The sequence below is a fragment of the Hylobates moloch genome, unplaced genomic scaffold (genome assembly GCF_009828535.3).
Source record: "Hylobates moloch isolate HMO894 unplaced genomic scaffold, HMol_V3 SCAFFOLD_21, whole genome shotgun sequence".
NCBI classification, from domain to species: domain Eukaryota; kingdom Metazoa; phylum Chordata; class Mammalia; order Primates; family Hylobatidae; genus Hylobates; species Hylobates moloch.
Window position 1 is genome coordinate 9,076,651 of NW_026652296.1, and position 12,464 is coordinate 9,089,114.

Consider the following 12,464-nt stretch of genomic DNA (forward strand, 5'->3'; position numbering starts at 1 on the left):
TCTGCTTCCCAGGCTCAAGTGATTCTCCTGCCTCCGCCTCCCGAGTAGCTGGGATTACAGATGTGCGCCACCACACCTGGCTAATTTTTGTAGTTTTAGAGACGAGGTTTCACCATGTTGGCCAGGCTGGTCTCGAACTCCTGGCCTCATGTGATCTGCCCACCTTGGCGTCCCAAAGTGCTGAGATTACAGGTGTGAGCGCTCAACTCAAGCCACATCTATTGAATTATCTTAAAAGCCAGATCCTGCCATTCTCTCTGCCCCCCACCCCTCCAAAGCTGCTCCTCTTCACTGTTCTTTTTTCAAATAGAAAAGATCGCATGATATTGGAGAAATATTTAAAGCACCAAAACAAAAAAAACCCCACACACATGAAAATCACCTGTGTAGCTACTACCCTAAAATATCCCATTTATGATTCTGATGTGTTTCCTTCCAGTGCCTTCTTACTTATGCACGTATTTTATGTACACTGTAACATCCATTAAACCATATATATTCTGCAGATGCATGTTTTATAGATTTGGGATCCCAAGGTGTCCTCGAAGGCAGCCATGTGTCTCTCCATCTCCCTGCCTTTTGTATCTCAAGCGTGATGTGCAGTCTGGTCTCTGCCACCTCCCCTTATCCATTGCCCCAGCTGCAGTAGAATTCCACATGTGAGCAGCTCCTGGGGGTACAGACATGAGCAGCCCTGCAGCCTCATTTACACTATAATTGGCATGCATATTAGGAGGAGACCTTAGCCATGTTTGGCATACATTTTTCCTTTTCTTTTTTTTTTTTTTTTGAGACGGAGTCTCGCTCTGTCACCCAGGCTGGAGTGCAATGGCATGATCTCGGCTCACTGCAGCCTCCACCTCCCGGGTTCAAGTTATTCTCCTGCCTCAGCCCCCCAAGTAGCTGGGATTACAGGCATGCGCCACCATGCCTGGCTAAGTTTTGCATTTTTAGTAGATACGGGGTTTCACCATGTTGGCCAGGTCTCGAACTCCTGACCTTGTGATCTGCCTTCCCCGGCCTCCCAATAAATTTTTAAAAATTTATTTCCACTGAGGCCTTCTCTGTCCCTACCCCCCACCTCTGCTGTCTCCTGACTGGCCTGTTTTCCCTTTGACTATAGCTTAAGATAGAAGCCAGGCAGGTTAATAGCTTGTTTCTAGGTTTTGGCGCCTCTAGCAGTCGGTCTCCACGTTGTAGGCCCTTTTCAGTCAGCTTTTCCTGTGATGGCTAAGTTGAGGGATATTTGTCTTGTATTTTTGCTTCTCTTTCCAAGAACTAGAGAAAAAAGGTTTTCGGGTGAAAAACAAATGAGACAGCATCTACTTCTAGGTGACCATCGCTGATTTCCCTAATAGATTTTTATGTAGAGGGTCAATTTTCAGTTCTTGGCTAGAAGACATTTTGACTTCTAACCACTCTGAAAGTTGCCTCATTTCAAACCCAGCTCTTAAGTGCAGCGGTTCTGAATGAGGGCTGTGGAGCCAAGGGGTTTGGGTTTAGCTCTTTTTTTTTTTTTTTTTTTTGAGACAGAGTCTTGCTCTGTCGCCCAGGCTGGAGTGCAGTGGTGAGATCTCAGCTCACTGTAACTTCCGCCTTTCAGGTTCAAGCGATTCTCCTGCCTCAGCCTCCCGAGGAGCTGGGATTACAGGTGCCCACCACACCTGGCTAATTTTTGTATTTTTAATAGAGACGGGGGTTTCACCATGTTGGCTAGGCTGATCTCGAACTCCTGACCTCAGGTGATCCACCCACCTCGGCCTCCTGAAGTACTGGGATTACAGGTGTGAGCCACGACGGCTAACCGGGTTTAGCTCTTAATTGCACTCTAAGAAGTCGTGTAATTTGAACCAAGGCTACTTTTCTGAGCCTCAGTTTTGTCATCTGTAAAAAGGAATGATCCTTTCTGCTGCCTTGGTTTGTTGGGAGGTTTAAATGAATTACTCCAAGTAAAAATGCTTCATGTGGCTGCATAGAATTCTCAGGAAACATTCTGATTTTAATTTTTAAATTCTGCCACTAATGACATGTTTTTCATTGTTCAGATTAAGTTTTAATTTTTTTCCCCCGAGACAGGGTCTCATTCTGTTGCCCAGGCTGGAGTGTAGTAGCTTGATCTCTGCTCACTGCAACAACCTCTGCCTCCTGGGCTCAGACAATCCTCCTGCCTCAGCCTCCTGAGTAGCTGGGACCACAGCATGAGCCACCATGCTCGGCTAATTTTTTTTTTTCAGTTTCAGGTTTCTATTTTCTTTTGTAGAAACTGGCTAATTCTTTTTGTAATTTTTGTAAAGATGGGGTCTCCCCATGTTGCCCAGGCTGGTCTCGAACTCCTGGGCTCAAGCGATCTTCTCGCCTCAGCCTTCCCAAAAGCTGAGATTATAGGTGTGAGCCACCATACCCAGCCATGTTTTAGCTTTTAATAATTTTTTTCTTGGTACTAATATGTTAGGGGAGAAGTAACTCAGGAGAGCAGAAATAATCTATAACATCATATGATGACCAAATAAATGTAGGGTATTTTTGTTATTGAGATATAATCTATATACCATAAAATACACAGATCTTCAGTTTTCAATTCATTGAGTTTTGACATTTGTCAGCCCCCACATAAATACCACCTCAATCAAGATATGGAACATTTCCATCACCCCAGGAAGTTCCCCAGTGCATGTTCCTGTCACCCCACCCGCCCCCAGCACCCCAGGCAACTGCTTTTCTGATTTCTATCTCCCATAGATTAGTTTTGCTTTAGTAAATTTATTTTCGAGGTACAACTTGACAAAAGAGGCTTGCACTTTCAGAGTTGCTTGTCTATGAGTTGTCACTGCCTATGATTCTTCACCAGCTCCGACAGCTGCCTCCTTCAACGGCCCCCCTTCCCCTGCCCATTAAAGCTTCTTTCTAAATATCTGTGAATGGATATTAAGGACCTCCTAAATTGGATGGTTGGAATTTATTCCTGGACTACATTTGCATCTCTTTGTGAAGCAATTTCACCAGCCTGGCCAACATGGTGAAACCCTGTCTCTAGTAAAAATGCTAAGGCATGGCGTGGCCCCTAGGATTAATGAGAACTGTGTGTGTGTATGTGGTGGGAGACATGATAATTTAGGAGGTGGTATTTATTTGCAGCAGGGAGGTTAGTAAGTGGCTCCTGTCTTTGTATGAGCATACACTTTCCATGAACATCAATGGGATTTAGCCAGGCCCACACAGAGAAAAGTGGAAACTGGAACATTCGAAACAACAAACAACAACAAAAACTTGGGTTTTGGCACAGAACAACAAAATAGCAGCATGGTGGAGGGGGCAGCCCTGCACACCGGGTCCGTGCTCCTCGGAGAACAGGTTTTCTCTCACTCCCTATGTGGTCTGGTTATGCTTTGATTCTGAAATGTACCAGTTTCTTTTGGCTGCAGTGTGTACTTTACATCTGATTGGAAACAGGAGTAATCCTTTGATTGTAAAGATGTATGGGTGTTGGGAGGAGTTTCACAAAGCAGCACATCTCTGGATAGATTTACATAAGAGATTTAAAGTCCTTTGAATAGAAGTTAATATATTTTACAGGGTAAACAGTATGAAAGTGAAATTCTCCAAGAACCACAACTGCTAACCCTTGGGTGGTTATGCTGACTGTATTTAAAAAATAACTGTCCTGGCAAGCTTTAAAAGGGGATGGGGGAGGAATGACAAGGAAAATGAATGACTGTAAGCACATAAGTAAAATGAATGACTGATTTTGGCTTTACTGATTACAAGAGGAAAAAAATCTAGATTGGAAGTAGATTCTGCTATGGGTGACTCCCTCCACCCAACCAGATTTTATGAGTTGGGGTTCCCAACTCAGAGGAAAGTTGGGGAAGTTTTAAATTTTTATTAGTTTCTACTTTAATACTTTAATAGAGTTTCCTTATAAAAACTTAATACTTTAATAGAGTTTCCTTATAAAAACTTAAAACAGTGGGGCGCGGTGGCCCATGCCTGTAATCCCAGCATTTTGAGAGGCTGAGGTGGGTGAATTGCGTGAGCTCAGGAGTTTAAGACCAGCCTGGGCAACATGGCAAAAACCCATCTCTGCTGGGCATGGTGGCTCACACCTGTAATCCCAGCACTTTGGGAGGCCGAGGCAGGTGGATCACCTGAGGTCAGGAGTTCGAGACCAGCCTGGCCAACATGGTGAAACCCTGTCTCTAGTAAAAATACAAAAATTAGCTGGGCATGATGGTGGGTACCTGTAATACCAGCTACTGGGGAGGCTGAGGCAAGAGAATTGCTTGAGCCCAGGAGGCGGAGGTTGCAGTGAGCCGAGATGGCACCACTGCACTCCATCCTGGGCAACAGAGTGAGACTCTGTAACAACAACAACAACAACAACAAACCATCTCTACCAAAAATACAAAAATTAGCCAGGCATGGTGGCACACGCCTGTGGTCCCAGCTACTCTGGAGGCTGAGGCAGGAGGATCTCTTGAGCCCAGGAGGTAGAGATTGCAGTGAGCCAAGGTCATGCTACTGTACTCCAGCCTGGGTGACAGAGCGAGACCCTATCTCAAAACAAACAAAAAACCCCTGTAATCCCAGCACTTTGGGAGGCCGAGGCGGGTGGATCATGAGGTCAAGAGATCGAGACCATCCTGGCCAATATGGTGAAACCCCATCTCTACTAAAAAGACAAAAATCAGCTGGGCGTGGTGGTGCACGCCTGTAGTCCCAGCTACTCGAGAGGCTGAGGCAGGAGAATCGCTTGAACCCGGGAGGTGGAGGATGCAGTGAGCTGAGATCGAGCCACTGCACTCCAGCCTGGTGACATAGTGAGACTCCAACAAACAAAACAAAAAGCTGAAAACATTACAGATAGGCTGAAGCTCCTTTCAGTCCCCTCCCTATCCTGATTCTAGTCTCCTTCCCGGCAGAGAAATCTAACCTGTAGTTAAGGAAATTGGAAAACATTTAATTGTATAGAATCTTTGTTGCTATTTATATGAATGGGGTTGCAGTGTTATGTCCTGAAACATTGATTTTTTCCACTTGGCTCTGTGAATGCAATGGATGTTTCTTATTCTTTTTAACTGTTCCCTGGTGGTCCCTCTTACTGGCTCCATCAACCTAAGTTTCTCTAGATAAAGTGGCAGTAAAGATTAAGATTTCCTACATTTCAGTTCCCATTTATCACTTAGTAGCTTTATGTCTTTGGGCAAGATTACTCAGCCTCTCTGTGCCTCAGTTTCCTCATCTGCATGGGGATCTCAGTTATAGGAGCACATCTCAGGGTTGTTGCGAGGATGAAGTGCACTTCCAATAGTGCCCAGCACATGGCGGGTGAGAGACAGTGTTAGCGGTCACCATCGCTTGCTTGTGGAGGGACACTTTGAGTGTTCCTGTGTGTGTCACCCTCACCCTGAGATGGTGAATATGGACGTCCTTGTGCGTGTGTGGCAGCGAGTGTTTGTCTAGGGTAGTGTTTCTTCAGGTTGTGTTTGGGAGTGCGTGTTCCCTAAGACAGATTCAGAGAGGGGGGCTTGCAGCGGCGTGTGCATTTGGAATAACTCACAGGTCGTGCCCCCCTGCCCCCCCAAGTGGCCTCTCGCCTTTTCTGCCCCTGGCACCAGGAGGGGATGGTTGGCTGCAGCAGGGCTCACTGCCTTAAGCAAGACTCACTGTCATCTGTCTCTGCAGGGCTTCGTGCTGGCCGTCACTGTCATCCGTGAGGCGGTGGAGGAGATCCGATGCTACGTGCGGGACAAGGAAGTCAACTCCCAGGTCTACAGCCGGCTCACAGCACGAGGTCAGCCTTCTGGCTCCTGGGCCACAGGGTTGCAGCTCAATCATGGGCCGCTGACAGTCAGGGGAGAAGAGTTCAAGGTCCGGGCCGCGGGTGTGGGAATGCCACGTGGCAGAACAGTCGCTTGGTTACTCCAGCACCAGGGAGGCCTCCATCTGCCCTGGATGACAGGTTGACGGGGTCCCACCGGGCCCTGGCAACATCCACAGGCCTTTTGGTGTTGGTCTTGTCAAATAACTTATGTGTCATCCATCTGGAATTACATTTTGTGTGCTGGCATCCCGGCTGGCTGATCCCTTTCCCTTTCTGCTGCCTGGCTGAAGAGGGAAGGAGGGCGCCCCTGCTGTTCACATGGGAGGCTGCAAACCGTTTTCAAAGATACTCTTTCGGCAGTGATTAAACTGTTGCTACTTTAGTTTTTAGAAAGGCAACCGATTTAGGTAAATAACCGCATCCATGAAGATTTCTTTGAAGTCATTTTATAAATCCTGGAAATTGAGGCCTGGAGAGCATGGAGTCTGATCCAAAAATAAATGACCAGTTGTGTTGTATGTTTTGGGCTCAAAAACAAAAAAATTGAAATTTTGGCCCAGTACAGTGGCTCACGCCTGTAATCCCAGCATTTTGGGAGGCCGAAGTGGGCAGATCACAAGGTCTGGAAATCGAGACCATCCTGGCTAACATGGTGAAACCCTGTCTCTACTAAAAATACAAAAAAAATTAGGCGGGCATGGTGGCGGGCGCCTGTAGTCCCAGCTACTTGGGAGGCTGAGGCAGGAGAATGGCGTGAACCTGGGAGGCAGAGGTTGCAGTGAGCTGAGACCGTGCCACTGCACTCCAGCCTGGGCGACAGAGTGAGACTCCATCTCACTCTGGCCAACATGGTGGAAACCCTGTCTCTACTACAAATACAAAAATTAGCCGGACATGGTTGCATACATCTGTAATCCCAGCTGCTCCGGAGGCTGAGGCAGGAGACTCACTTGAACCTGGGAGGCAGAGGCTGCAGTGAGCCAAGATCACGCCATTGCACTCCAGCCAGGGTGACAAGAGGGAAACTCCATCTCAAAAAAAAAAAAAAAAAATTGAAATTGAAATTTTAATAACATTTCCCAGGGATATGAAAAAGCTTTAATCACTGACCCCTCCCCCCTTGCAAGATATGTGCATTTTAAATGCTAGAACTTAAAAACCCACTCAAACACACGGTGGAAAAGCCACAAAACAACCCAGGCAGCGTTGACGTCTGTTTCTGCCTACAATAGATTTACTGTAAGGTTGCATTCAGAAATAAGAGAATGTTACCTAAGGTTTGCTAATCTGGCCAAGGAAAGTCTATTCGATTGTCCCCTAAGATGACTGATCCCATTCAGGGATTAATGCTGTTTAAAGAGGTGGAGGGGAATAAAGGCTATGTCTTGCCTTCAGGAAATTGAGAATTTGGAAAGAGATAAGATGGTTAGATGCCAAAGGACTTAGCACCTGAGCCAGGGTCTGAACTGCTGTTAAGTGCTTTATGCTTCCAAGGAAGCAGTCCATTCACGGTTCCTTCGGGGTTTTCAGTAGAGTTTTCGTTTTGGGAAAAATGTCAGAGGTGTATTTGGGCTAAAAAAATGCAGATTTTAATTTTATTTCCCAAGGGTATGAAAATACTTTGTTTTAGTGTATTCGAATACATTGTCATGGTTGGTGGTCTTAAAAATATGCACGTCTCTGGGAGAAGGGGGAATTTAGAGTTGGTAAAGAAATGCTTTATTCATGCTAAACTACTGTATTTAGGACATGTTGCTACCAAAAGAAAAAGAATCAGTGTAATCTTTGCAGAGGCAGGTGGTTTGGGCTTTCTGCGTGAGTAGTCAGAAGACCCTTCTGGAGGGCTTTTTTTGTGTGTGGTTTGTGTATATTAAATCCTCCCTTAATAACATATTCTTACTATAACATTTAAAATGCTTGGCAACCAACAAAAGCCCCATCGGAGAGAGTGCGGTGGATCTCTTTAGAGCTCAAGAGAAGAGGCCTTCGGATTCCATTCATTCATCCATCCGGGCTTCGACCCTCCTTTGGTTCTTTTCATATTGCAATTGCTTTTCCCGTGAATGATTTCTCTGCCCTCCACTGCACACCCCTTCCCAGCTCTTGCTTTAACTTCACTCGGCTCTTGAAAAGATCCTAAGGAGAATTGGCAGATGGCTCCAGCGTTAAAAACTTGTCTTCCTTTGTGGGTCTCCCTTTGTGGCCCCTGGTGTCCATTGTCATGCCAATGCCACTGTAGGGAAAACAGAACACAGTTCTGAATATTAACCCAGACCCTAGCGCTGCAGTTTGTTGTGAAAGCCCAAGAAAACACTGAAGAAACTGTCAGCTTGGAAAGTGATCGAGGGGAGTTTAGTTATTTGATACGCTCTGGGGGGAGGGCCAGGGTAGCAAACCTAAACTGGGAGATTGCAGGGAAGAGGGAGAAAAATAAGCCTTTTTTTGACTTTCCTGTCGAATCCCTTCATAATATTTCCTTGAGCAAAATTTCACCATCTTCACTTAGTAAGTTCCAAAGCAAAATGAAATAAGTATGTTTGAGTATATTCGTGATGGACTGTTTTCTTTCTATCACATGAAGTCTTTTTTTTTTTTTTTTTTTTTTTCAGACGGAGTTTAGCTCTTGTTGCTCAAGCTGGAGTGCAATGTCGCGATCTCCGCTCACTGCAACCTCCATCTCCTGGGTTTAAGCGATTCTCTTGCCTCAGCCTGCTGAGTAGCTGGGATTACAGGCGCATGCCACCACGCCTGGCTAATTTCTTTGTATTTTTAGTAGAGACGGGGTTTCACCATGTTGGCCAGGCTGGTCTCGAACTCCTGACCTCAGGTGATCCACCTGCCTCAGCCTCCCAAAGTGCTGGGATTACAGGTGTGAGCCACTGCGCCCAGCCTCACATGAAGTCTTAAAATGTTCTTTTCAACAGTATTTTGTGGGGTGAAAATGTCCAGGAGTCAGAATGCCTTGATCACTAGATTATAGGCCATGGTACATCCTTTTGTGATGAATAATAATAGCAGTACTTGTATTATTATAGTTAAATTTTAAAATTTGTTTTTGCAATAATTCCTAACAAGCAAAAAATTCGCAAGAATTGTATGGAGAATTCCAATATGCCCTTAACCCAGATTCATGAATTGTGACATTTCACCACAGTTGTTTATTTATTTAGAAACAGGGTCTCACTGTGTCACCCGGGCTGGAGTGCAGTGGTGGGATCTGGACTCAGTGCAACCTCCGCCTTCCAGGCTCAAGCAGTCTTCTCACTTCAGCCTCCGAGTAGTTGGGACTACAGGTGCACACCACCACGCCCTGCTAAATTTCTATTTTTTATTTGTAGAGATGGGGTTGCCATGTTGCCCAGGCTGCACAGTTGCTTTTTTTCTTCTGCACCGAACCCCCTTGCGCAGGCTGGAATGCAATGGCGCGATCTCGGCTCACTGCAACCTCTGCCTCCCGGGTTGAAGCGATTCTCCTGCCTGAGCCTCCCGAGTAGCTGGGATTACAGGTGTGCACCACCACGCCCTGCTAATTTTTGTATTTTTAGTAGAGACGGGGTTTCACTATTTTAGCCAGGCTGGTCTTGAACCGCTGACCTCAGGCAGTCCGCCCACCTCAGCCTCCCAAAGTATTGGGATTACAGGTGTGAGCCACTGCGCCTGGCCACAGTTGCTTTTTAATACTTTGTTTCCCTCCATGTCCATATACATATAGGTATATCTGGGGTCATTAGAGACAAGTTGCAGACATCATTCCCTTTTGTGCCTAAATACTTCAGTGCTTAATTCCTTAAAGGACGTTTATCTTATATAACACAGTTATGTACAATTACCAAAATCAAATAAATTGAGCATCAGTATATTGCTATTAATCTAATTTACAATCCTTTTTAAAATTTTGCCATTTGTCCCTAAAATGTCCTTTGATAGCTTTTTTTTCTTAGTTCAGGAACAGACCAGGTTTGTCGGTTATATTTAGTTGTCCTCTCTCCTTGGTCTCCTCTAGCCTGGCAGAGCTCCTGGGTTTTCTTTGTCTTTCATGATCTTGACATTTCCAAGAGGACAGGCCGGTTTCAAGGCAGTTACTTTGTATCCTGTTCCCCCATTTGTATTTGTTGGATGTGGCCTCAAAACTAGATAGATAGATAGATAGATTTATTGATTGATTGATTGATTGATTGATTGATTGATTGAGACGGAGTCTTGCTGTGTCGCCCAGGCTAGAGTGCAGTAGTGTGATCTCAGCTCACTGCAACCTCCACCTCCTGGATTCAAGCAGTTCTTCCTGCCTCAGCCACCCAAGTAGCTGGGATTACGGGTGTGCGCCACCATGTCCAGCTAATTTTTGTATTTTTAATAGAGACGAGGTTTCGCCATATTGGCCAGGCTGGTCTCGAGCTCCTAGGCTCAAGTGACCCGCCCACCTTGGCCTCCCAAAGGTCTGGGATTACAGGTGTGAGCCACCACACCAGGCCAGTAATTTTATACAGCTGAATTAAAATCCTCATTAATAGGAACTCATTATTGGGAGGAAAAACGGATGACATTGTTGCTTTGTTTTAGTTTTCAATATTTTAGATAATCTTATTTCAATCAAGGTATATCTTTTTTTTTTTTTTTTTTTTTAAATCGTAGAGATGGGCTTTTGCTATGTTGCCCAGGCTGGTTTCGAACTCCTGAGCTCAAGTAATCCACCCGCCTCACCTGCCTCAAGTGATACACCACTGTGCCCAGCCAAGGTGTATCTCGAACAACATCAATTGGATTAATTTTTGATACAACTGCCATGGCTTAGTAAGATGTATTTGAAGTACTTTGGTAATCAAATTAGCTATCCACATGGAAATGAACCTTTTAGTCATTATTTTAGGAAATATTTGGTTGGGCATAGTGGCTCATGCCTGTAATGCCAGCACTTTGGGAGGCTGAGGTAGGAGGATTGCTTGAGGCCAGGAGTTGAACACTGCAGTGAGCCATGATCACATCACCGTACTCTAGGCTGGGGGACAGAGCCAGACTCCATCTCTAAAATACACGCTACACACACACACACGCACGCACACACACGCACGCACGCACGCACACACGCACACAGTTGAGACTTCATCATGTACCAAGTCTATGCTAGGTTTCTGCATCACAGAGATGAGCGTGAGAGCCTGGGGTCCCAGGAAGTTATAATCCAGTGAGGTGTTCAGGCCTGTAGACAGATGATTACAAAAAGTGGAATGAGTGTGGTGATCCTCATAAGGAATGTCCCCTTTCTGGCCGCTGCATTCTCGGTTCTGAGCATCGTTCCCAGGAGTTGAAAGTAGTGGCTCCAAACTTGCTCTACCAGGGTTCAGGAGTCCTGCCTCCCCCTGGGTAGATCCTTTAAGTTCTCAGTAAATGAATCTGCATCAGGGAAAATAGTAGCACCTACCTGAGAGGGTTGCTGTAAGTGAAGCTCTTGCATGGGAAGAGCCTTGGGACTTGGCATTGTGGAGAGAGGCTAGTGTGGATGGTATTGAAGCAGGCATTTCTTAAGTGTCAGTGGGTGGATTAATGGAGGTATGAGCCAGGGGTGATGGGAGTCCATCAGAGAGTATCTGGTGATGTCTTTCCAGAAGAGGTGACCTTCATCTTGAGTCTTACAGGAGGGAAGAGAGCAGGACTGGCTACATGATTTGTGGGACCTTATGGGTCCCCAAATGAACATGTGGGACCCTTATTCAGAAATTATTAAGAATCTCAAGATGGCAACAGCAGGGCATTAAACCAAGTACGGGACCCTCCTGAACATGGAACTCAGGCCAGGACCCAGATGGCATGCCCTGGTAAAGAGTTCTCCAAAAAGAGCATCAAGTCGAATGCAAAGCTGCAGCCTGTGACGGCTGGGGTGGCAGGCTACAGAACCCCAGGTTCCAACACCAGCTTGCTGTTCCCAATTAGGCCAAGTTTCCTGAGCCTCTCCAGAAAAGACCACACAGGCCAGTGAGAACCTGAGGCTATGGAAGAGTTGATTCTGTGTTTTGAGAATTCATATACAGTACAGGCATGCTATAGGAAAAAGGTGTCACTGAGCTGTTTGAAAAACTGCTGGTCAAATTAGGAAGCAGGAGAAAAAATGAAGAAAGGCTACCTGCCATCAGCTAGCCAGGTGCTAGATAAGGTTTAGTCTGTAGTTTCTTTTCGTTCTTTATTTTTGAAATGGGATCTCACTCTGTCACCCAGGCTGGAGTACAGTGGCACAGTCACAGTTCACTGCAGTCTCTACTGTCCAGGCTTAAGTGATTCTCCCACCTCAGCCTCCCAAGTAACTGGGACCATAGTTGCATGTCACTATACCTGGCTAACTTTTTAATTCTTTGTAGAGATGAAGTTGCCCAGGCTGGTCTCGAACTCCTGGGCTCAAGTGATCCTCCTGCCTTGGCTTCCCAAAGTGTTGGGATTACAGGCATGAGCCAACGTGCCCAGCCTAGTCTGTAGTCTTCTAGATAGCCCTGTGAAGGTAGCTTTTATGGGTGTGGATGTAGGGAAGGAAAAAATTTCTTTCTCTCACTCATTGGTAGGTTCATGGCTGAGGCCTCTGTAACAAAAGAGAGGAAAAGCATCCTGTCTGGGGTGATGAGCTAGCAAAGGGCAGAGCTGGGATGTGAACTCAGGC

The 12,464-nt window shown here is 45.9% G+C and overlaps 1 protein-coding gene across 1 annotated transcript in view; it reads left to right on the top strand.

The window, feature by feature from the left end:
• Positions 1-12,464, top strand: part of ATP9A (ATPase phospholipid transporting 9A (putative)) — a 135,328-nt gene that overhangs the window by 15,572 nt on the left and 107,292 nt on the right. Inside the window, exon 3 of the mRNA XM_032143172.2 lies at positions 5,683-5,791. Coding sequence (XP_031999063.2) covers positions 5,683-5,791 — 109 coding nt within the window. The remainder of the gene's footprint in view (positions 1-5,682; positions 5,792-12,464) is intronic.